Source organism: Herpailurus yagouaroundi, unplaced genomic scaffold (genome assembly GCF_014898765.1).
Source record: "Herpailurus yagouaroundi ecotype Mexico unplaced genomic scaffold, PumYag 164, whole genome shotgun sequence".
In the NCBI taxonomy this organism is placed as follows: domain Eukaryota; kingdom Metazoa; phylum Chordata; class Mammalia; order Carnivora; family Felidae; genus Herpailurus; species Herpailurus yagouaroundi.
Genome location: NW_024412405.1, coordinates 35915399 through 35936279, shown reverse-complemented (window position 1 = coordinate 35936279; position 20881 = coordinate 35915399). Strand labels below are relative to the sequence as shown.

Here is a 20881-nt window from a genome sequence, read left to right as displayed (position 1 = left end):
TCTTCCTTATGCTACAGCCTTGCACCTGTCAACTCAGCATTCTGGGGTGCCTCTGCTATGACACCAAAAACACTGGCAACAGAAGAAAAAAATACCTAAATAAGACTTCATCAAAATTAAAAAATTGTGCAAAAAACACTGTCAAGAAAGTGAAAAAACAACCCATAGACTGGAAAAAAATATTTGCAAATCATGTATCTGATAAGCATTATCATCCCGGAATGTAAAAAGAATCCACAGTAACAAAAACAACTGAAAATTGGGCAAAGGACTTAAATGGACATTTCTCAAAAGATATACACAAATAGCCAGTAAGTATATAAAAAGATGGTCAAGATAACAATTAGGGAAATGCAAATTAAAACCGTAATTAGTTACCACATCACACCTATACAATGGCTATTATTTAAAGAAACAAAAACAAAGCATTGGCAAGGATGCAGAGAAACTGGAATCCTTGAACATTGCTAATGGGAATGTAAAATGGTACAGCCACTGTATGGAACAATATGGCAGTTCCTCAAAAAATTAATTCCACATTAAGCACAAGGTCCAGCAATTCTGCTTCTGGCTATATACCAAAAGGAATCAAAAGCAGGCACTTGACTAGATATTTAGATACCAATATTAAAAGCAGCATTATTCACAATAGCCAAGACAGAAACAACCCAAATATTCACTGGATGAATGGATAAACAAAATATGGTAGACATATTAATATGGAATATTTTTCAGCCTTAAAAAGGAATGAAATTCTGATACATAACGGAAGAATATTTTTAATTTTTTTTTTAACATTTATTTTTGAGAGAGATAGAGTACAAGCAGGGGATGGACAGAGAGAGAGGGAGACACAGAATCCGAAGCAGGCTCCAGGCTCTGAGCTGTCAGCACAGAGCCCAATGTGGGGCTCAAACCCATGAACCATAAGATCATGACCTGAGCTGAAGTCTGACCCTTAACCGACTGAACCACCCAGCTGTGTCTATAATGGAAGAATCTTGAAAACCTAACACTTAGTGAAAAGAGACATGAAAGGACAAATACTGTATGATTTGACTTATATGAGGTACCTAGAATAGTCAAATTCACAGAAAAAAGTAGAAAAATGTTCACCTAGAAAAATGGGCTAAAGGGAAGTGGGGAGTTACCACTTAATGGGTAGAATTTGTTTGGATAATAGAAGTTCTAGATAGTGATGGTTGCACAACAGTGTGAATGTTGTTACTGTCACTGAACTGTAAAACCTAAAAATGGTTAAAATAGTAAATTTTATGTTGCACACATTTTGAAATATAAAATAAGGCAAGGGGTGCCTGGATGGCTCAGTCAGTTAAGCATCTGACTTTTGATTTTGGCTCAGGTCATGACCTCACAGTTTGTGGATTCAAGCCCCTTGTCGGTCAGGCTCTGTGCTGACAACATGGATCCTGCTTCAGATTCTCTCTCTTTGCCCCTCCCCTGTTCACTCTCTCTCACACACACAAAAAAACAAACATGAAAAAAAATGTAAAAATATATATACATAAAATGTGGCTTAGGGCACCTGGGGGAGGCACAGAGAGACACAGAATCCCAAGTGAGCTCCAGGCTCTGAGCTGTCAGCACAGAGCCTGACGAGGGGCTGGAACTCACAAACCAGGAGATCATGTGACTTGAAGTTGGACGCTTAACCCACCCAGGGGAAGCCTAGGCAATGCTAATATAGCTATCTCCTTTAAGTACCAGGAGAAAAATATTCCATTTCATACCTCAAGCCTGATTTTACACTGTAAATTTAGTCTGCCCTCAAATAGTCTTCATTCACATGTAACTAATCAGCATCTAAATATAAGAATACCTACAGAAACACAAGTTGTACACACAAAAGCATAAACTAAATCAAAAGTACATGCCAATACCACCAAAATGGTTTTATTTTTGTCACTGACAACATGCATAACACTGCCAATTGTATCATTATAATTTGTTTTGATTTTGTTAAATAGTACTTAAGTATGCATTAAAAATATATGTTTACATTTAAGTGTAACACATTAAAGTTCTTTGTAAACATACTCAATATATTTTCCTGCTTTGTTTCATACATAAATAACTTAATCTACAAAATCATAAATAAAACTATTAACTCTTGTGGCCTAAGGGTATATACAAATTTTGGAGCCTGACAAATGTGTTCTCTTTATGATTTTGTAAGTAACAACATGCAATATATGCAGTGTTTATTAACAAATAAATGATTTAGCATCACAAGTCGTTATTGTCTCCCAACCAGGTTCTGCCAATAGACCTTCCAGTGCCCTTGGTAAAGAGGTTATCCACTTACAAAGTCAAAATAATTAAAAGATGAGATTTTTACAACAGTACAGAGGTTGCCACTTAGATACTACTAAGCCTTACTTTGTCTGAAGAAAAAAGCTGCTAGAGTAAATGCTTGTACTATCATTTAAAAGAATGCTAACAAAACCTAAAATAAGATCAGATTAAAATATTAGTCTTGGGGAAAATATCCCATTGAGATTCTGTTACAGGAGCAGAATTAACACTATTGTAAATTTCCCAAAATTTATTTTGAACCATCACTTTGATTCATTAAAACTTTCAGGGAAAAAATAATGACACAAAAAAGTGACCTTAGAAAGTTGATACTTACGATTCCTGATATAGAACATTTGATTATTTACTTTTTGCTTAATGACTGCAAATATGTATTCCTTCAGAAAATATCATATTTGTTGAAAGATACTTCCTCTTTAGTGATTTATTAGATAACCACTCAAATTTTTGTTCTGTAATAAAATTAAAGAATTTTGCCTGTTGGAAATGTTTCACTATGCTTTATTTTTCTAGGCCATCATGTTTAGAGTATAAAACTTAGAAAAAAATATTGCCAATTAATATTCTCATTAAATGTAAATAATCCAAATGACAAATAAAACTAAGCACTGTCATTACTTTTAAAATCTAAGTTTCTAAGTTTTATTTTTCAGTCAATACAAAAACAATCTGGTTCATACTATTAACTGCCAGAAAAACTTCTGTTTAAAAAACTAAATATTCTTTGTTAAAGAGCAGATGAAAACAATGATTTCCATGCTCTTATAAGAAAGATTCTGATATACCTAAGTCTAAATCAAATCCATAAATAAGGTGGCTGAAATTCTGTCAACTTTTAACCCAATACAACATGAATCCACGGTTATTTTGCATAAACAATTCAAAATTAAATTTTATAATGGAAATGTCAACAAGTCATAACTACTACATTACTTCTGATGGGCTCCACTATACTTCAACCAGGCACAGCAGATGTGCACATCTGATAGACAGACTGCTTAGAAAATTAAAGCTATCAGAGCTATAAATAAGGAATACATAAATATGAACCAGCATTAGAGCTGTTAAAAAAAAGTAAGATGTGATGTAAACACATCTGATAGTTCTCTCTGTAAGCCATTTTCCACTGATTTATAAAGCTATGGTTTTATAATTCTTTTAAAAAGGAAAATGTTTCTACACTGCTGCATGCAGTAATTTCATTGTACATTCTTGACTACAATGCAATCTTCAAATCCTCTTGAAGAGCCTGACATATCTCATCAGGATTTCTCCAGAAAGTCAGCTTGTCGCATTTTCAGCAGCCTAGAACAAGAAAGTAAGTTTCATTATAATAAAATCATGGAAAAGACACCACAGAGATATATTTGTCAATACTGTACTGTCATTAACAAACAATTCCTCCCCCACATATACCAAGCCACTTGCATCAGGATAATGCAGTGTTTTTCACTTTTTGCAGTACATTAGAAGGACCTTTTGAACTGACTGCTAGGCTAACAGTGGAAAATTGTTATATCATCTTAATGCAGTTAACGTAAAAATAAAAATATACTGCTACTTGAAAAACTGACCCACAGCAGACCTTGTCCACACACTGTATCCACCTTATCCAGTCTTTATTGGTTTATCTGTTTCTGCATGTTTCATTTTAGTGTGAAAAGGGGATTAAGAATGGAAAAGACCTTTCTGTTACAGGGCAGAGAAAAAAAGGGCAAAAGGAATACTGAACACATGGCTAATCCTGCTTCACCTATTCCACCAACTTGTATACTTTCCCCAATTATTCTGCAGGAATTTCCAGACACTATATTATTATCAGTAAATGATGTGATCTTTTATTTCTAAAAGATAAAAATTTAAACAAGTAATTTCTTAATTCCAAATATGAAAATGATGATTTTATTTATTTTTTTTTTAATTTTTTTTTTCAACGTTTATTTATTTTGGGGACAGAGAGAGACAGAGCATGAACAGGGGAGGGGCAGAGAGAGAGGGAGACACAGAATTGGAAACAGGCTCCAGGCTCTGAGCCATCAGCCCAGAGCCTGACGCGGGGCTCGAACTCACGGACCGCGAGATCGTGACCTGGCTGAAGTCGGACGCTTAACCGACTGCGCCACCCAGGCGCCCCGAAAATGATGATTTTAAACAAGTGTTTCAGAAATACAGGGTAAACTTGTAATTCATGTATGTTTCAACTTCATAATTAAAACTTGCTTTTATGTTTAGTCTAAGTCCGAAGGCCTTTCATGAAAATCACTTAACGTGATGGGAAAATTGTAGTTCTCAATCTGAAACCTTCTCTCTGCAATCAACAGAACCTACCTCGTCCAGATAGTTGGCTATTCTAATTAGCCTTTCGCTTCTTTAGGTTTATTATTCACAAGGATTAGAAAACTAGTTTGAAAAACATTCCCCTTATTCTAATAGATTTCTTACTTCTTTCTACCTTTATAGGTTCTTATATTAGTTTTAGCTACATACCTTTAGGTACTTTGTCTTCTTCCTAACCCACTTTTTAGTATCATCTACTTCAAATAAGACTTGAAATAATATAGACAACTACAGAAATTTTTAAAAATTAAAGTACCTTTAACGTTTTGTCCAGCCGCATTCCATTTTCATACGAATTTTAGAGACTCTCCTCCAAGATACAGACATTGAAATAAGTATTTTCACCTAAACTAAGCAAACCATTAACCCTGTACAGCATTCCCATTACATGAATGTAGCACTACTCTGTTTGAAAGGACAGTAATGGCATCCTAGAGAACTAGTTACCAGATTGTCATTAGAGACTCCAAAATCTCGTAAGCATTGGCCCTGGGGAAAAACCAACCTTAACAAGTCTTGTCTTTGACACTTCCCTTTCCTGTGTACATTTATTCCCTCCTTTGGGAGGATGGGTGGGGACACAAGACTTATTGAATCCCTCATTTCTCTCCCAGCTGTCTCCAATGTCCTCATGCTGTACAAGACGTTCATACAGTGAGGAGACACGTCGGTCACCCTAAGATATCATCATACAGGACAGCTGCAAGAGAAAGGGCAAGGCTTATTCTGCATAGGAATGCATCAACAGTACAATTCAAGGCCCCTTGGCACTAAAAGTAGAAGATACAGGAAAGTAGGTTTTGCCCAGAATTTCTGAATTCACAATGTGTGAATAATTACTTACACACAAATACTAGCTCTAAGGAGACAACACCAAAATTCAGTGTTGATAGATCATTCATAAAAATAAAGTCTATTTTTTAAAAACTGCACCGAATGTCCTATCTGCTGTGAGAGATACACATAATGTGACATATCTATTGATGCTTAAGAAACGGACCTAATTGTGTTACACACAACCAGTTACTTTTACTATAAATGACTTAAACATTATCAGTATACAAATCTATGAGAAAGAAAGGCAAAATAATTAATGAAGAATGGTTGCAATTTTCTACAGTTAACTAAAGAACAAAGGAAAAACTGGATGTTTCAGACCAACAGCTCCTTGCAACATTTCAGGATGTCCTCGATTTATATTTTACACATTCTAAAATACAGTTAAGTACCATACAATTATATTCTTATCACCAGGATTTCAAGGTAAAGGCAGTAAAACACAATAGGAACAGTTTTTCCTTACCCTATTTTTAGTTCTGAAAGAAAAAGTATGGGAGAAATTAATTACTAGCAACCACCCAAAAGGGGGAAAACAACCATACATTTAAAAAGTCTATAAAATGGGGCGCCTGGGTGGCTCAGTCGGTTGAGCGTCTGACTTTGGCTCAGGTCATGATCTCACGGCTCATGAGTTCAAGCCCCACGTCAGGCTCTGTGCTGAAAGCTCGGAGCCTGGAGCCTGTTTCCGATTCTGTGTCTCCCTCTCTCTGCCCCTCCCCAACTCATGCTCTGTCTCTGTCAAATATAAACAAACATTAAAAAAAAAAATTTAAAAAGTCTGTAAAGAGTAAAGAGTGGTCAAGGAAAGACAGGTGTGGTTCACATTATTTTTAAAGTAGCATACCATCTAGAATGGTATTTGCCAAATATCACTGGTTATCTTGTGGGTGGTTCTGAAGGATTTGTTTCCTTCTTTAATACAAATTATATACAGATTTCAAAAATGCCTTTAAAGAAAACATGAAAAAGTTCTAATTAACAATTTTCTTCTTTGCTACAAACTTTTCAGGATTCTCCTCCCGGTTTTTTTTTTTTTTTTAATATTTATTTTGAGAGAGAGAGAGAGAGAGACAGAGAGAGAGGGAGAGAGCATCTGCCTGCAAACAGGAAGGGGAAGAGAAAGACAGGGAAAGCCAGAATCCTAAGTAGATTCTGCACGGTCAGTGTGGGGCCAAAGCAAGGCTCGAACTCATGAACTGTGAGATCATGATCTGAACTGAAATCAAGAGTTGGACACTTAACCAACTGAGCCACCCAGTGCCCCAAGTCTGAATAGATTTTATAATTATTTAAAAACCTGACTAAAAGAACTTAGTAATCTTACATGCACAGTTAACAAAAGGTTCACATTCAGAATACTTAAGGAAAGACTACCAGTAAAAAAGGGAAAATAAGCCAGAAAAAATGGGCAAGCAACTTGAAACGGTTATCTCGCAAAAGAAAATGGCCAAAAATATGTAAGAACATTCAACCTCACTGGTATTAGAAGAAATGCAAATAAAACCATATAAGAAACCTACACATACCCAGCAAAAATGACTAAAATTAAAAACACTCCCAATATTAAGTATTGACAAAGACGTGGAGCAAGGAAGGGAAATTTGTATGCTGCTGCTGGAAACAGAAATTAGCACAACTACTTTAGAAGAGTTTAGCATTATCTATTCAAGTTGAAGATAAACATAACCTAACAACCAAGAGACTTTATTTCTAGAATACACACCCAAAGGAAATGCATGCATATATGCATCACGAGACATGGACAACTATACTCACAGCAGCATATTCCTAATAGCCTCACACTGGAAGCAATCGAATGTCCACACAAGGTAGAAAGGATAAATAAATAGTAGTATATTTGTGTGATGAAGCATGATTATTCCAGTGGAAAGGACTGTGTTACAGCTACACACAACATAAATGACCCTCACATGATCCCACTCATAAGTGGAATCCAAAAAAACAAAAACAAAATCAGAATCAGACCTATAAAAAGTGAACAAACTGATGGTTGCAGAAGGGAGCAGGGAGGCAGATGGGCATAACGCGTGAGGGGAGAGGGAGAGACAGGCTTCCAGTTACAGAATGAATAAGTCACAGGAATAAAAGGCGAGGCATAAAGAAATATAGTGATGTCATGGGACAGATGGCAGCTTTTGATAAACATATAACATAATGTATAAACCTGTCAAGTCACTAAGTTGTACACCTGAAATTAATGTAACATTGTATGTCAACTATACTCAAAAAAACCAAAACACAAAAACTCTCTCAAACATGTTAAATGGGGGCGCCTTGGTGGCTCAGTCAGTTAAGCCTCTGACTTCAGCGTGGGTACTGATCTCGTGGTGCGTGGAGTTCAAGACCCGTGTCGGGCTCTGTGTTGACAGCTCAGAGCCTGGATAGAGCCTGCTTCAGATTCTGTGTCTCCCTCTCTCTGCCCTTCCCCTGCTCATGCTCATGCTCTGTCTCTCTCTCAAAGATAAAGATTAAAAAAAACCATAATGTTAAATGAAGAACTAGGTAAAGATTGTGCTCTAAGATTCTCTTTATATCAAGCTCGAAAATTTTATAAAATTAGCCTGCAGTGTTTAAAGACCCATGTTAGACAGTAAAACTGTTCAAAGAAAGTATCTACCATAAAAGTCAGGACAGTAGATACTGGAAGGGGAACAGGACATGTTAGTGATGGGGGAGCTCCCAGGAACTTCTGGGTGCTAGCAGTGAGAACTGTACAGATAGTCTCTTTATGATAAATTTTTGCTCTGTGAATATGCTCTGTTTACCTTTTTGTGTTAGTTTCCTTCCTAAAGAACCCTAGCCTTCTTTCATTTTGTCCCGGTTGCTTTCAGTCAGGCTGGCAGTGTTCTGTGCACAGACAGGTGACTGCATCTAGGAGTCATGCACATAATCTCCTTACCACATCCAAACCCTGGGCCTTCTCTCCAGAGCATGCTCTGGGGTAAGGCTGATAATTTTCCAAATCAAGTGGTGGTTCCTTTTCACTTACCAGTTCCTTCCTTGATTTCTCATTCCTCTTATATTTTATTTTTCAGTAGCAAAGGAAAAATCAGACTGCACTTTCCACACTTTGCTAGGAAATTTCCTCTGCTAGCTATCCAAGTTCATCACTTACAAGTTTTATTTTTCTTCCAATAGTAAAACATAATTGAGCCAAGTGCTGTCACTTTATAGCAAGGACAACCTTCCCTCCAGAGTTCAATAATATGATCCTCATGAGGTCTCACCAGAAGCCCCTTTAACGTCCATTATTTCCAGCAACATTCTGTTCATAATAATGTGTGTATTCTCTAAGACAAATAAAGCTTTCTGTACAGCTCTCCTCTCTTTTCTGTGCCCTCACCAGAACTGCTTTTAATGTCCACAGTTCTACCAAGTTTTTTCAAGGAAATCTGGGCTCTATTAAGTGGTGTAAAATTTTCCCACCTCAACCCATCACCCAATTCCAAAGCCACTTCCTCACTTGTAGGTGTTTATTACAACAGCACCCCACTTTCTAAAAGTGAAATCTGAGTTAGATTTCTAGAGCTGCCATCACCAGGTTCCAAACAAACTGGGTGGCTGAAAACAACAGAGATTTATTTTCTCACAGTTCTAAAGGCTAGAAGTCCAACATCAAGGAGTCAGAAGGCTCTAGCAGAAGATCCTTCCTTGCCTCTTCCTAGCTTCTGATGGCTGCCAACAATCCTTGGCCACCACTCTCATCTCTGCCTCCACTGTCAAAAGCCATTCTCCCATGTCTGTCTGTGTCTCCACATGGCGCTCTTTTCGTGTATCTCGGTCCAAATTTTCCTTGTCTAATAAGAACATCGCTCATTAATCCATTATGAGCTCACCTTAACTTAATTACACCTGCTGATACACTATTTCCAAGTAAGGTTACATTCACAGGTACCGGCCTTGAACATATCTTTTTGGGCATAGACACAACGTTAGTCACAACACAAGGAAAATTCTAAACACAGCTGGAGACTTCTGTGAGAGACAACATGGTCCACGATAGTAGCAATTTTTGTAGTTGAACATATGCTACAAAGATCCTGGTTTTCAGAATTTCTAATGGTGACAGAAGTTAGTTTAATAACATTTAACTAGGATCTTTCACATAAATCCATTAAAAAATAAAAAAGTATTTTTATTTACAATGAACTAACATACAAATCTCTAACCTTTAGTGCTTCAGTGGCCTTGCGAAGTTCCTTAATAACCGACGATAAAGCTTCTGGGTTAATTCCTTGTTCACAAAGACGTACACAAATAGACAGAGTTTCCATATCTAAGCCAGTATTCAAAATTCTTGAAATTTCCAACAGAACTGAAAAAGACATTGAGAAAACTTCAAAAAAATTACATTTAAAAATATGCACACATTACTGTTTTTAATTCATAGAATACTGCACAATATCAAAGAACTAGCAGAGCATCCCTAGATTTTGAAATTGTCAAGTATACTGTCTTGCTCTTACTTAGTCCTAGAACCAAAACTAGACTTACACCACCCTCCCTCCACATAACTGCATTTTACACTGTGATTTATATTCTACCACTCAATATCTTAAGTATATGCATCATAATCAGGATTATTCTGAACATTTCCCCATTTTTTAGTAACCTTTTACAATGTAATTTAGTCACATAACATCCCATTATATGAAAACACCATACATTACTTAGCTACTCTATTTTAAGAGTTAAGTGGGTCTCATGTTTCCCCCACTGAAGTAATACTGTGATAAGCATCTGTACATACTAATTTCATTTTATTAGGATAAATTCCTAGAAGTGGAATTGTTCAGTAATGTACATATTTAAGGCTTTAAAAGTGGTTAGAAGCGTCTACAATTTGACGGAATCATGTCTGTTGAAATCTAATAGTAAAAAACAAAAGTTTATTTTTTAACTTCATTTTTTATAGTTACTTCATTTTATTGTAGTTTATAAAAGTAATTGACATGAGAAACACTAGCAAAAAGCAGCACAGAATATAAATATATTGGCTTCATTAAATTTTGTTTTATGGTGGTTGTTCCCCAGAGCATGTTTAGAATTTGTTAAGTCAATGGTCAACATATTATCTATTGCTTCCTGTATTATTTTCTCTTGGCATTATATTTAGAAGGTTATTCCCCATGCAAAGATTATAGAATTATCCATCAGTATATCCTTCCATCACTTCAAAGTTTATTTCCTGCCCACCTATAAACATTTAAATATTTAACTCCCTGGAGTTCGGGTGGAAAATAGGATCTGAAATAAGTTCACTGCCTCAATACTATTTGTTGAGTGACTTATATTTTTACCATTCAATTAAGATGCCACCTTTATCACATAGTAAATTCCCATTTACCTATGGATTTGTTGCATGTCTATCTTATTTAATTACTAACTTTTATCAGCATGTAGAAGGTTCAAGATTCTTTGTAATCTTTCATTTTTGTAAGCTTTTTTGTTCTCTCAGTGAACTTAAAAATCCTGATCAATTCCAAAAACAAACTCCAGGTGGATTCTGACTTTGCATTGCATAAAAACTACGGTGTTGAATGGACAAGTTAACAATACTGAATGATCCATTAAGTCAAACTCCTTCTGAAAACTATTACACTATTCACAATGTGCATGAAATGGACCCTTTTCATATCAGACATTCATTTTCATCTCCAGAATTTCAAGTTTTAAAAAAAAAAAAGTCTCCCATGCCGCTAATTAATTTTTTGAACACATGGAGTACAGTTCTAAGGTCCTTGTCTTGCTAATTCTAACTGTGTCAATTTTGGGTCTGTTTCAACTGATTCAATTTTCTCCTATCATTGGTTGCATTTTCCTGCTTTGTATACTTAATAATTTTTTATTAGATGCTTGACATTGTAAATTTTACCTTGTTGGTTGATAAGTATTTCTGTACATATTCTTAAGCTTTGTAATGAGATGCAGTTAACTGAAAACAGTTTGAGTCATTTAAGATTTACATAGTCCGGATTAGAGCCCTGTTTAGTGCACAGCTAACTGTTCCTCATCACTGAGGAAAGATGCTCCTGAGTACTATACTCAATGCCTCGTGAATTATGAAGCTTTCCACTCTGGCTGGTAGAGAGAAGCCTTGTATAAGCATGGTGTACTGTTCCTTCTAATTCTTTTGGATGCGTTTTCTAGCTTTTTGGGTACTTTCCTCATACATATGTGCTAATCAATGCTCTTCTGAATATTTGAGGAGGACCGTTCTCCTGATCTCCAGAATCCTCTCTCTGTAAGCTCTTTCCTCTCAGGTATTCTGTCTTGCAAACTCTACCTGCCTTGATCTCCCTGGACTCAATAACCTCCTTTTGCTAACTCAGGGGGTCCAAAGAGTTCTACCTGGGTTCGCAACACCCCCCAACTGCTGGGAACTCTCTAAAGGTACCAAGAACAGGGAAGTACTGGGCTCACTTCATTTACTGTGCTTAGGATCACTTTCCTTCACAGCCTGATGTCCAGTGTCTTGAAAACCATTGTTCTGTATCGGTTTTGTTGTTGTTTTCCAGGCAGGAGGGTAAATCCGGGTTGTTCCTCCACCATGGCTGGAAGCTGACAGCCCTTTCCATTTCATTTCTTCAGTCTGGATATGCCAACATACCAATAATGCTCTTCAGTTGTATGTAGGCTGTAATTCATGTTATGTTGAATTTATTTCACTAACTCTATTTTGAGATTTCTAATTTCCCCTCAGAATTGCTTGTTGTTTTTAAGTTTATCTGAACTTTTTAATGTTTATTCACTTTTTGAGAGAGAGAGAGAGAGAGACCACGCGTGCGTGCGCACGAGTGGGGAGCGGGGAGAGAGGGAGACACAGAATCTGAAGCAGGCTCAAGGTTCAGAGCTGTCAGCACAGAGCCCAACAAGGGGCTTGAACTCAAGAAGCCCTGAGATCATGAGCTGGCTGAAGTCAGACGCTTAACCAGCTGAGCCACCCAGGCGCCTCTATTTAACCATTTTTGAAAGACAGAGCAGGAAAGAGTGCAAGTAACGGTGGGGAGTGGGGGTGGGGGTGGGCAGAGAGAGAGGGAGAGAAAAGAATCTCAAGCAGGCTCTGCCCAGTCAGCAAGGAGCCCTAACGTGGGGCTAGATCCCATGAACTGTTAGATCAAGACCTGAGCCAAGATCAAGAGTTGGGACGCTTAACCCTGAGTGACCCAGTGCCTCTGCTTGTTATTTCATAGTTACATGCTTTTTTATAACCACTTATTTCATGACTGTTGTTTCTGCCTTTACCTATTTGAAAGTATATTTTTATCTTTGGCCATTTTTGAGATTTGTGTTTTCTGTTTCTTTAAGTATAAGCCGGCAGGAAAAGAGAATGCTTAAGTGTCTGCTCTCTAGAGGCTAAGTACCTCTTAGGTGAGTTCAAATGTCACCTTCATTACTTAGTAAGCAAGGCAACCTTTCTATGCCTTTATTTTATCATTCTGTGAAAGTGGGGTAATAATACTTTACAGGATCATTGTGAGGATTACAGGACATACTCAGAACGCCGTGTCCACTGGCATCTGGTAGTGCTCAAAAAAAGAGTTACCTGTTACTACTAAACTTTCTCCCTCTTTTTCAATTTGTATGTGAGTTGTTTATGTTTTTCATCTACCTTAGGTACTTCTGTGACTTCTGGTTGGAAGCTCATCTTCCAAAGGAGATCTTTATTGATGTCCTGAATTGGAGAAGCATTCTTGGACCGGTAGTGTCACGCCAGCCCCAGCCCTCTGGACCAGACTGGTGGAAACACCCTGGCTCCAGACCCACAGGACACACGGACGGTCCTTCCCAATCCCTGGCCATGGCAGATGGCACATTTCTGGCCCCAGCTTCTCTCGGGCAGGGCAGCATGCTTTGTCAGGTTTCATTCCCAATCTCCTGCTGTGGTGCCCATCTGCTCTTCTCTTTGGGGAAAACCTCTCTTTCTAACCAGGAGATCTTCCTTTCTTGTTTTTAAACATTGCTGGGCTGATAATTGCATGTTAGTATTATTTCCGGTCCTTTTTATATGCTTGGAGCAGAAAGTTTCAGCAAGTGCTCAATCATCATCAATTTTGATAGTGAATCATCAATTTCTTTAATTTTTAGTTTTGATTGTTTTCACAAATTCATTCTACCTTACTTTGGTATATTCTAAGTGATTAGTGCAGATACCCATAATATGCATAATATGCTCGTAATACTTATTTTTATTTTGTAGCCAGTTATCTTTAACTCTACTGAAGTTTTTCGGTTTTCAGTTGATTCTCTTGTGTTTTCTAATAATCATTTTACCTACAAATAATAGTTTCACATCTTTCTTAACAGTCTTTTCCTTTTCTTATCCTGCACTATCTGCTAAAACTTTCCTATTAATGCTTAAAAAAAGCAGTGAAAGCAGGTATTTCTGATTTTATTTAGAATGCTTTTAACATTCATGTTAAGGATGACGGTGATTTCATATAGCTATCCTTTGGTGTAGCATTTACTGTCTTCTTTGCTAAGACTCTAAAATTAGGAAAAAAGTGTTGGGTCTTATGAATACCTTTTCAGCAAACACTGAAATAACCAGGTAGTTTTCCTTTTTACATAGCAAGAGAGTACATTATGTTGCCAGACTACAGTCACAGAAGAACAATAAGCATGGAAAATCCCTACTTTTACTGTAAGCAGTTAGCAAGCCTGCTCTTTACCTTGAAGTAGAATAGATGTTACCTCATTCCTCACATTGGTCACTGTAAACATTTCCCTGAGAAATAGCAGGAAGAAAGAACAGTCAGGGCCTTGCCTTCTTGGCCTCCAGAGCAAGAATGTGCAGGTATGCTCAGGTCTCATAGGCTGCATCTCTCAACAGCGACACTGCATGACTTCTGACACTAGGCTTAAAAAGATAATATAATTTCCTCCTGACTCTCTCTTGAGACACTCTCCCTGGCAACCCAGCCACCAACTGGGAGCAAACCCACATGTTCCAGACAACAGCCCTGCTGCAGGCCCAGCTAATAGGCAGTGTCAACTAGAAGATATGTGAGTGGGGCGCCTGGGTGGCTCAGTCGGTTGAGTGTCTGACTCTTGATTCCGGCTCAGGTCAGGATCTCACAGGTCATGAGTTTCGAGCCCCACGTCAGGCTCTGTTCTAACAGTGCAGAGCCTGCTTCAGATTCTCTCTCTCCATCTTTCTCTGCCCCTCCCCACCGCTTGCTTGCTCTCACGCTCTCTCTCTCAAAATAACTAAAAAAAAAAAAAAAAAAAATAGAAGATACGTGAGTGAAGAAGCTTTGGGATGATTCTAGAATAAGCACTAACTGCAATGCACGAGAGACCCCCAATGAGAACTACCCAGACAAGACTGGCCAATGTCCAGAACTGTGAGAGACAAGTAACTGTTGCTGTTTTATTTCACTAACCGTGGGATGGTTTGTTACAGGACAGCAGACAACCAGAACACATACTCTGACCCTACTCCAACTCGCCAACATTATCATCACCATCATCATTAACTGATACCGACAAATTCTCCTCTCCAGTTTTCTCTTCCTGGTAGACTCCTATCCATAAATGCTCTGCTCGTTCTTCATGCCTTTGTTCATGCTTTTCTCCTCTGCCTTTTTCTATGTAATTCCATGCTCTCTTTCAGGTCCATCTCAGTACTAGTATTTCTTTCCTTTAAGCTTGCTTATAAGATTTATGTTGATCTTTACTTCCTAACTTCATAACCTGTCGGTAATAAGTATTTCTATAGTGCCTACTGTGTAATTGGTACTTACATGTATTTTATGCCTATGTTACTGCTGTAAATATAGTTATGAAAAAGGTAAATATGGTCCCAGTCCTCATGAAATTATGGTGTAGGTGAGATAGATATTGAAGTAATAACTGATCCTTGTTTAAAGGGAAATAGGGACAAGAAAAGCATACCTCCAAAACAAATTACAAGGACATCCTACTTAGTTGTGACAGTGTTTAGGAAAGATTTGTTCTGAAAAAGTGACAATTAAACTTAGACTTCAAGGGTGAAGACAACCTGAATAATGCAGAGGCAGGAAAAAGTGCAAAGAGAGGGAGAGTGAAGAAAACAGCTTGTGCAAAAGTTCCTGTGCTAGACAGAACTTGGTAAGTTCACAGAATAAATTCATAGATCTGAAAGGCTCTTCATGTAAAGGCAATGTAATTACAGGGGGAACATAGGTGTAAAATATGAGAAAAGATAGACATGAACACACACTAAGGCTCTACTGAAGATTTCAGAACTTTGGCAAGATATAAAAACGGGAGTATACAAACAAATTTTCATTTTTAAAAGACTTTGGCTGCATAGTATGGAATAGATCTTGGAAAGAGAGTCCAGTTAAGTTGTTGCAATCTTGGTGATGGAATGGCAGATGGCATGAACAGGAGAGATAGAGACAAGTGGTTCAATTTGAGATGTAGGAAGAACTGAAAGGGCTTAGTAAAGAAGGCAGGGAAGGTCAAAGAAAGAAAAATGACTGCTAGGTTTATTTCTCCCATCAGTAATTAGACTGACAGCAAGGAATATACATTTGTTTCACTGACACTGCCTTGTACACTGTGAACTCTCTTAACTCCTTTTTCTAGCTGACTACCTGGTATATAACTAAGCAGCACTACAGTGAAAGATAAAGAAGTTTTTTTTTTTTTTAACACAATTGTTAAAAACCATAATTACCAGTAGGAATTGGAGGCATAAAGAAAATATAGGAAAACAAAACTCAAAGTATGAAACTATCAATAAAGAGTATCTAAAATTTCAAAACGCTGAAAAGCAAAAAAAGGTCACTGAATATGCTGGAGGACAGAGAGAGGGGCAGCTGAAAAGGCTGACATTAAAAAAAATTTTTTTTTAATGTTTATTTATTTTGGAGAGAGAGAAAGAGACAGAGCACAAGTGGGAGTGGGCAGAGAGAGGGAGACATAGAATCTGAAACAGGCTCCAGGCTCTGAGCGGTCAGCACAGAGCCTGACGCAGGGCTCGAACTCATGGGCCATGAGATCACGACCTGAGCTGAAATCAAACACTTGACCAACTGAGCCACCCAGACATCTAGAAAAGGCTGACATTTTAAAGAAGGAATCTGGGAGAGAATGTTAAGAATCTAAAAATGAGAGCAGGGGACTGATACAAGACCGTATACTAAATTAGGACCAGAATCGGCCAGGTTCCTTTCAGAGTGAGCCACATAGATAAAATATAAAGTCTACTTGCTTCTGAAGTATCATCAAAATGCTTTTATTTCATAATAAAAATAAAAATGTTCATAGCTGAGTTCTACAACCCTAACATCATTCAGATATGTTAAAAGATTAAATTACTATTAGCTGACTCTAGTACTGATGGGAGAGGAGTAAAATGAGGAGAAATATACTAGACCTTGAAGGAGGGAAGTCAGATTCAAAAACTTTTGGCTCTCATGGGTGGATATAAATACAGGGAAACCCCACATTAACAGAGTTTCATATATTAATGCTATTTGGGTAGTTCAGTCTAGCCCGTTGGGCAAGCTAAAGTTTTATTTCTGGGAATGAATGTGAAGGAAGATGGGATTATAAAATGACAACATGTAAACTTGTCCAATTCAGTGTATGGTCAATTATTTATAGTGTGTCACTGTGTTTACCTTTGTGTCTCAATTATTATAGACAACATGGAAAATATAGTTTTCTGTTAACTTTGCAATAATTCAACTTCACATTTTATGTGACTGTCTTAGACTCTAATTATGGCATGACATATGGCAGGGATTTTCTGTAAGTTTAGAGTTCTAATGGACATAATAGTCCCTAACTGCCACATTTAACAAATGGTGATCCAGTGCCAACCTGGGGCCTTTCTATCTTGAGATTTGTGGGCAAACTGTGTATAGAGGAGCAGCATTCTCAAAGTCACATAGCCTCTCTATGAATTTTTATTTTTAAAACAATCTGTCAGGGGCACCTGGGTGGCTCAGTCAGTTGAGCATCGGACTCTTGATTTTGGCTCGGGTCAAGATCTCACGGTTTGTGGGTTCGAACACCGCGTCAGGCTCTGCACTGACAGAGTCTGCTTGAGATTCTCTCTCTCCCTCTCCCGTGTGTGCGTGCTCTCTCAATAAATAGACTTTATGAGGCACCTGGGTGGCTCAGTCGGTTAAGTGTCCAACCCTAGATTTTGGCTCAGGTCACGATCTCAGGGATCAGGAGTTTGAGCCCCACATCGGGCTCTGTGCTGGCAGTGTGAGGCCTGCTTGGGATTCACTCTGTCTCCCTGTCTCTGCCACTCCCCAGCTCTCCCTCTCTTTCAAAGCAAATACATAAACTTTAAAATAAACTTTAAAGAAAAAAATGTCATTTCTTCACTTTTTCACATGCTTATACTCTCAATAATCATTTTACACACACTTCTCTCAATAAAAATCTTGATGCAAACAATACAATCAGTTCTCATTTGTACGTTGGCAATTCCACCAGCAATAAAATGTGAGTTTTCCATTCAAATGGGATTCTATGGCCATATAAATAAGGACCTGAGCATAGCTAACATAAGAAAACTAACAGGAAGTGAGGCCTCTTACTCTCCATTCGGTTAGAAAACCCACTGGCTTCCAAGCAAAGATGTAAAACAAAACCAGCATCGCCCCACTTTTTGAAAGTTCGTCTCCACTTAGCTTTTACGAAAGATCTATATTAATAGCTATTTTTGCTAACCAAAAGAAATCCAAAGAGGGTTAAAAAAAAAAAAAAGGCAGAAAGTGAAAATAGTGTTCAGTGCTTGTTTGCAGCAAGCCATTATCATGTAACCCCAGCATTTTGAGCATCACTGCCAAGCTCCTTCCCCAAGAATTACACTCAGTATCTCACCATCAAGCTGCCAGAGCTTTGAACTATTACCGGGAGCACATGTGCTTTATCTCTATTTCTTTTGTATATCTGTTAACAAGATGTGTCTTAAGGTATCAGAAAAGTCCAAGAAAGATTGTTTTCTGGATTTGAGAACACTCAAAAAATTTTCCATGTAAGTTAATACTAACTGCTTCTTCACTTTATACCATTTCAGCTTAGGAAAAGTTTCATGGGAACACTGCTTTCGGAAAGCTGGGGAAACCTGTAATGTTATACACATATCACTTCTTATGTATTTAAGTCCACTTAAAAAATAAAACTAATATGCTGTGGTACACTGAGAAAGAACGGGAAATAAGCTGAAAATGGTGTTAAGAACAAAATTCTACGTTTCGGAGAAACACCAAATAGATTCTTGGTAAGTAAAAACTTAGATGCAAAGATTCTAATAATATAAGTAGTTCTTTAAAAAGGAAGCAGCGGGGCACCTGGGTGGCTCAGTCGGTTAAGCGTCCGACTTCGGCTCAGGTCATGATCTCATAGTTCATGAGTTCGAGCCCCGCGTCGGGCTCTGTGCTGACAGCTCAGAGACTGGAGCCTGCTTCACATTCTGTGTCTCCCTCTCTCTCTGCCCCTTCCCTGCTCATGCTGTGTCTCTCTCTGTCTCAAAAACAAATAAACATTAAAAAAATAAAAAATAAAAAGGAAGCAGCAACCTGTGCAGAAAAAGCAAGAAGCCTTATTAGAAGCCCCCATAAGAAGCAGGTGAATCACTAAGTGGGGCCCTACAGTAAAGCAGACAAGGAGATACAGCGGGAAGGCTGACACTACTTAGTGAGAACTGCACACCACAGTTAGAGTTCAATAAAGATGGAGACTGATGTCAGTATCCACTGGAAAATGTCAAAAACGCAATGTTTTAACATCCATCAAACACACATAGATGGATGCGAATAAAAAGGAGACAAAGGATTCTGCAAGTGGGATGTACACGTAACATAACATAAAAATAAAAGTAACTACTTTTTGATCACCTTTGATACGCCTTTACCTGGTTGTCTTAAATATTCACAATAACCTCAGGAGGAAGTGATCTCATCTTACACAGAATAAAGAAAGAAGCAGGCTCAATGATGTTTAAGTAGCTTGTCTAAACTCACCCCCAGGAGTACAAAGTGGCCGAGCCGGCAGCGAGTAGAGAGAACAGAAAGGGTAACTCCAAGACACGTCTAGCACGTGTGCGCAGGCTTTACGCCCGCTTGCTTGCGGGCACGAAAACAGGTTAAACACACCTACAGTCTCAGACACGGGCGTCACTTGATCCAGGACGAACAGAGCAGTTATGAAGGGGTTGACCTAACAAGCGCCTACTGTACTGCTAAGAGACAAAGGACACAGAGGTGACCAAACACACAAGGCCACTGTCTGCAAGGGGCTTACAGACCTGCAGACTGTCCTCGCTCGGGACTATAAGGAAGGGGGACTCTGCACCAGGTCCGGCTCAGAAGTGGGTGCGTGGGGCGACAACGGCTCCCGAGGCCTGCAAGGGGGGAAAGGACAAGAGGACCCGACGCAGCGAAGGGGCGTGGCGCGCGGGGAGGGGGCGGCGCGCGGCTCCCGCGCGGTAAACACGGAGCGCGTGCCGGGCTGACGTGGGGGCCCGAACGTCGTGCGCGCGACAAACTACGCAAGAACGAAGAGACAACTCCCAAAGGATGGGGCCATCAGCCCTACGGCCCTGGCGGGTCCCTTGGGAGAACCCTCAAAGATGCTGTTTGGGGCAGGAAGTGGACCTAAAGTCCTTCTGGACTCATCGCCGCCTGGGAGGCCTGGCTGCGGGAAACGGAGACAAGGTAAAGGGGGACTAACGGGCACTCACCATCCATGGTCTCCCTCACCGCGTTCAGATTCGCCGCCGCCGCCGCCGCCCCGGCACCGCTGCTACTCGCCATGGTGGAGGCCGAGGGAGGCGGGAAAAGGGCCTGACCCGGAACTGGAGCGCCTTCCTTTCTCCTGGGCAATCACACCGCGCGTCCCCAGCTCACGCCGGGCAGGCTCCGCCCCTCGCGCTCGTCGCCAGCGTGAGGCTGCGTTGATTTAAATTTGGAGCCTCGTTACTCTGCGCGGAATGTGAAGCGAGGAGTTGCCATTCGAATTTACTACGCGGCCTCGATGCGATTGGTTGGTTCGCGGACAGCGGTACGTCGCGATTGGCTAGCTCCCCACAAGGCCCGTGCCCTGGTTGGCCTAAGACAGCGCGGAAGCGGGGAGTTAAAGAGTCTGTGCTTGTCGTGGGAGCTGGCCTGGCCCCTCGGGAGCGCCCTGGAGTCGCCTATTGGGGGGCTTCCTTTTTACACACACCACTAGGTATGTTCTTTGTAGTCCCTGGCCTTTCCTCTTGTCTGGAATTGGAGAGATCACTTTTCCTTTCTCGGAACCCACCTGCCCACTGTCCCCGGGGTGAATGGGAGCAGCGAGGGAGTAGGTGAGGAAGAGTTGGGGGTGGGGGGGGACGCCAAAGTATGATCGT

General features: G+C 39.3%; 2 protein-coding genes across 5 annotated transcripts in view; one reads left to right on the top strand and one right to left on the bottom strand.

Annotated features, from left to right (window-relative positions):
• Positions 1 to 1888: 1888 nt before the first annotated feature.
• On the bottom strand, positions 1889 to 20474 carry MZT1 (mitotic spindle organizing protein 1). 3 transcript variants are annotated; one of them, XR_005794027.1, is made up of 5 exons: positions 20231 to 20474; positions 19796 to 19891; positions 9705 to 9850; positions 5180 to 5374; positions 1889 to 3642 (listed from the first exon to the last, which is right to left on the bottom strand). XR_005794027.1 is itself a non-coding variant. In XM_040487384.1 (4 exons), the coding sequence occupies exons 1-4, from the start codon at positions 20301 to 20303 to the stop codon at positions 3619 to 3621; spliced, it is 339 nt and encodes a 112-aa protein (XP_040343318.1). In that variant the 5' UTR covers positions 20304 to 20455; the 3' UTR covers positions 1889 to 3618. The 3 variants fall into 3 exon arrangements, 2 of the variants coding, with proteins under 2 accessions (XP_040343318.1, XP_040343319.1); XM_040487384.1 differs by lacking the exon at positions 5180 to 5374 and having other exon boundaries at positions 20231 to 20455; XM_040487385.1 differs by lacking the exons at positions 5180 to 5374; positions 19796 to 19891; positions 20231 to 20474 and adding an exon at positions 14208 to 14369.
• Positions 20018 to 20881, top strand: part of BORA (BORA aurora kinase A activator) — a 29046-nt gene continuing 28182 nt past the window's right edge. For both annotated transcript variants that reach the window (XM_040487383.1, XM_040487382.1), the window contains exon 1: positions 20018 to 20204. In XM_040487383.1, the coding sequence (XP_040343317.1) occupies positions 20067 to 20204 (138 nt within the window). In that variant the 5' untranslated portion in view covers positions 20018 to 20066. The remainder of the gene's footprint in view (positions 20205 to 20881) is intronic.

Excerpts from the sequence above, each read along its gene's own strand:
- MZT1 (XM_040487384.1), bottom strand. The coding sequence starts at position 20,303 with ATGGCGAGTAGCAGCGGTGCCGGGGCGGCGGCGGCGGCGGCGAATCTG. Across the intron at positions 19,892-20,230 it reads GGTGAGGGAGACCATGGATG|GCCTCGGGAGCCGTTGTCGC; the intron begins GTGAGTGCCCGT and ends CCCCCCTTGCAG. Across the intron at positions 3,643-9,704 it reads AGGCCACTGAAGCACTAAAG|GCTGCTGAAAATGCGACAAG; the intron begins GTTAGAGATTTG and ends TTCTTGTTCTAG.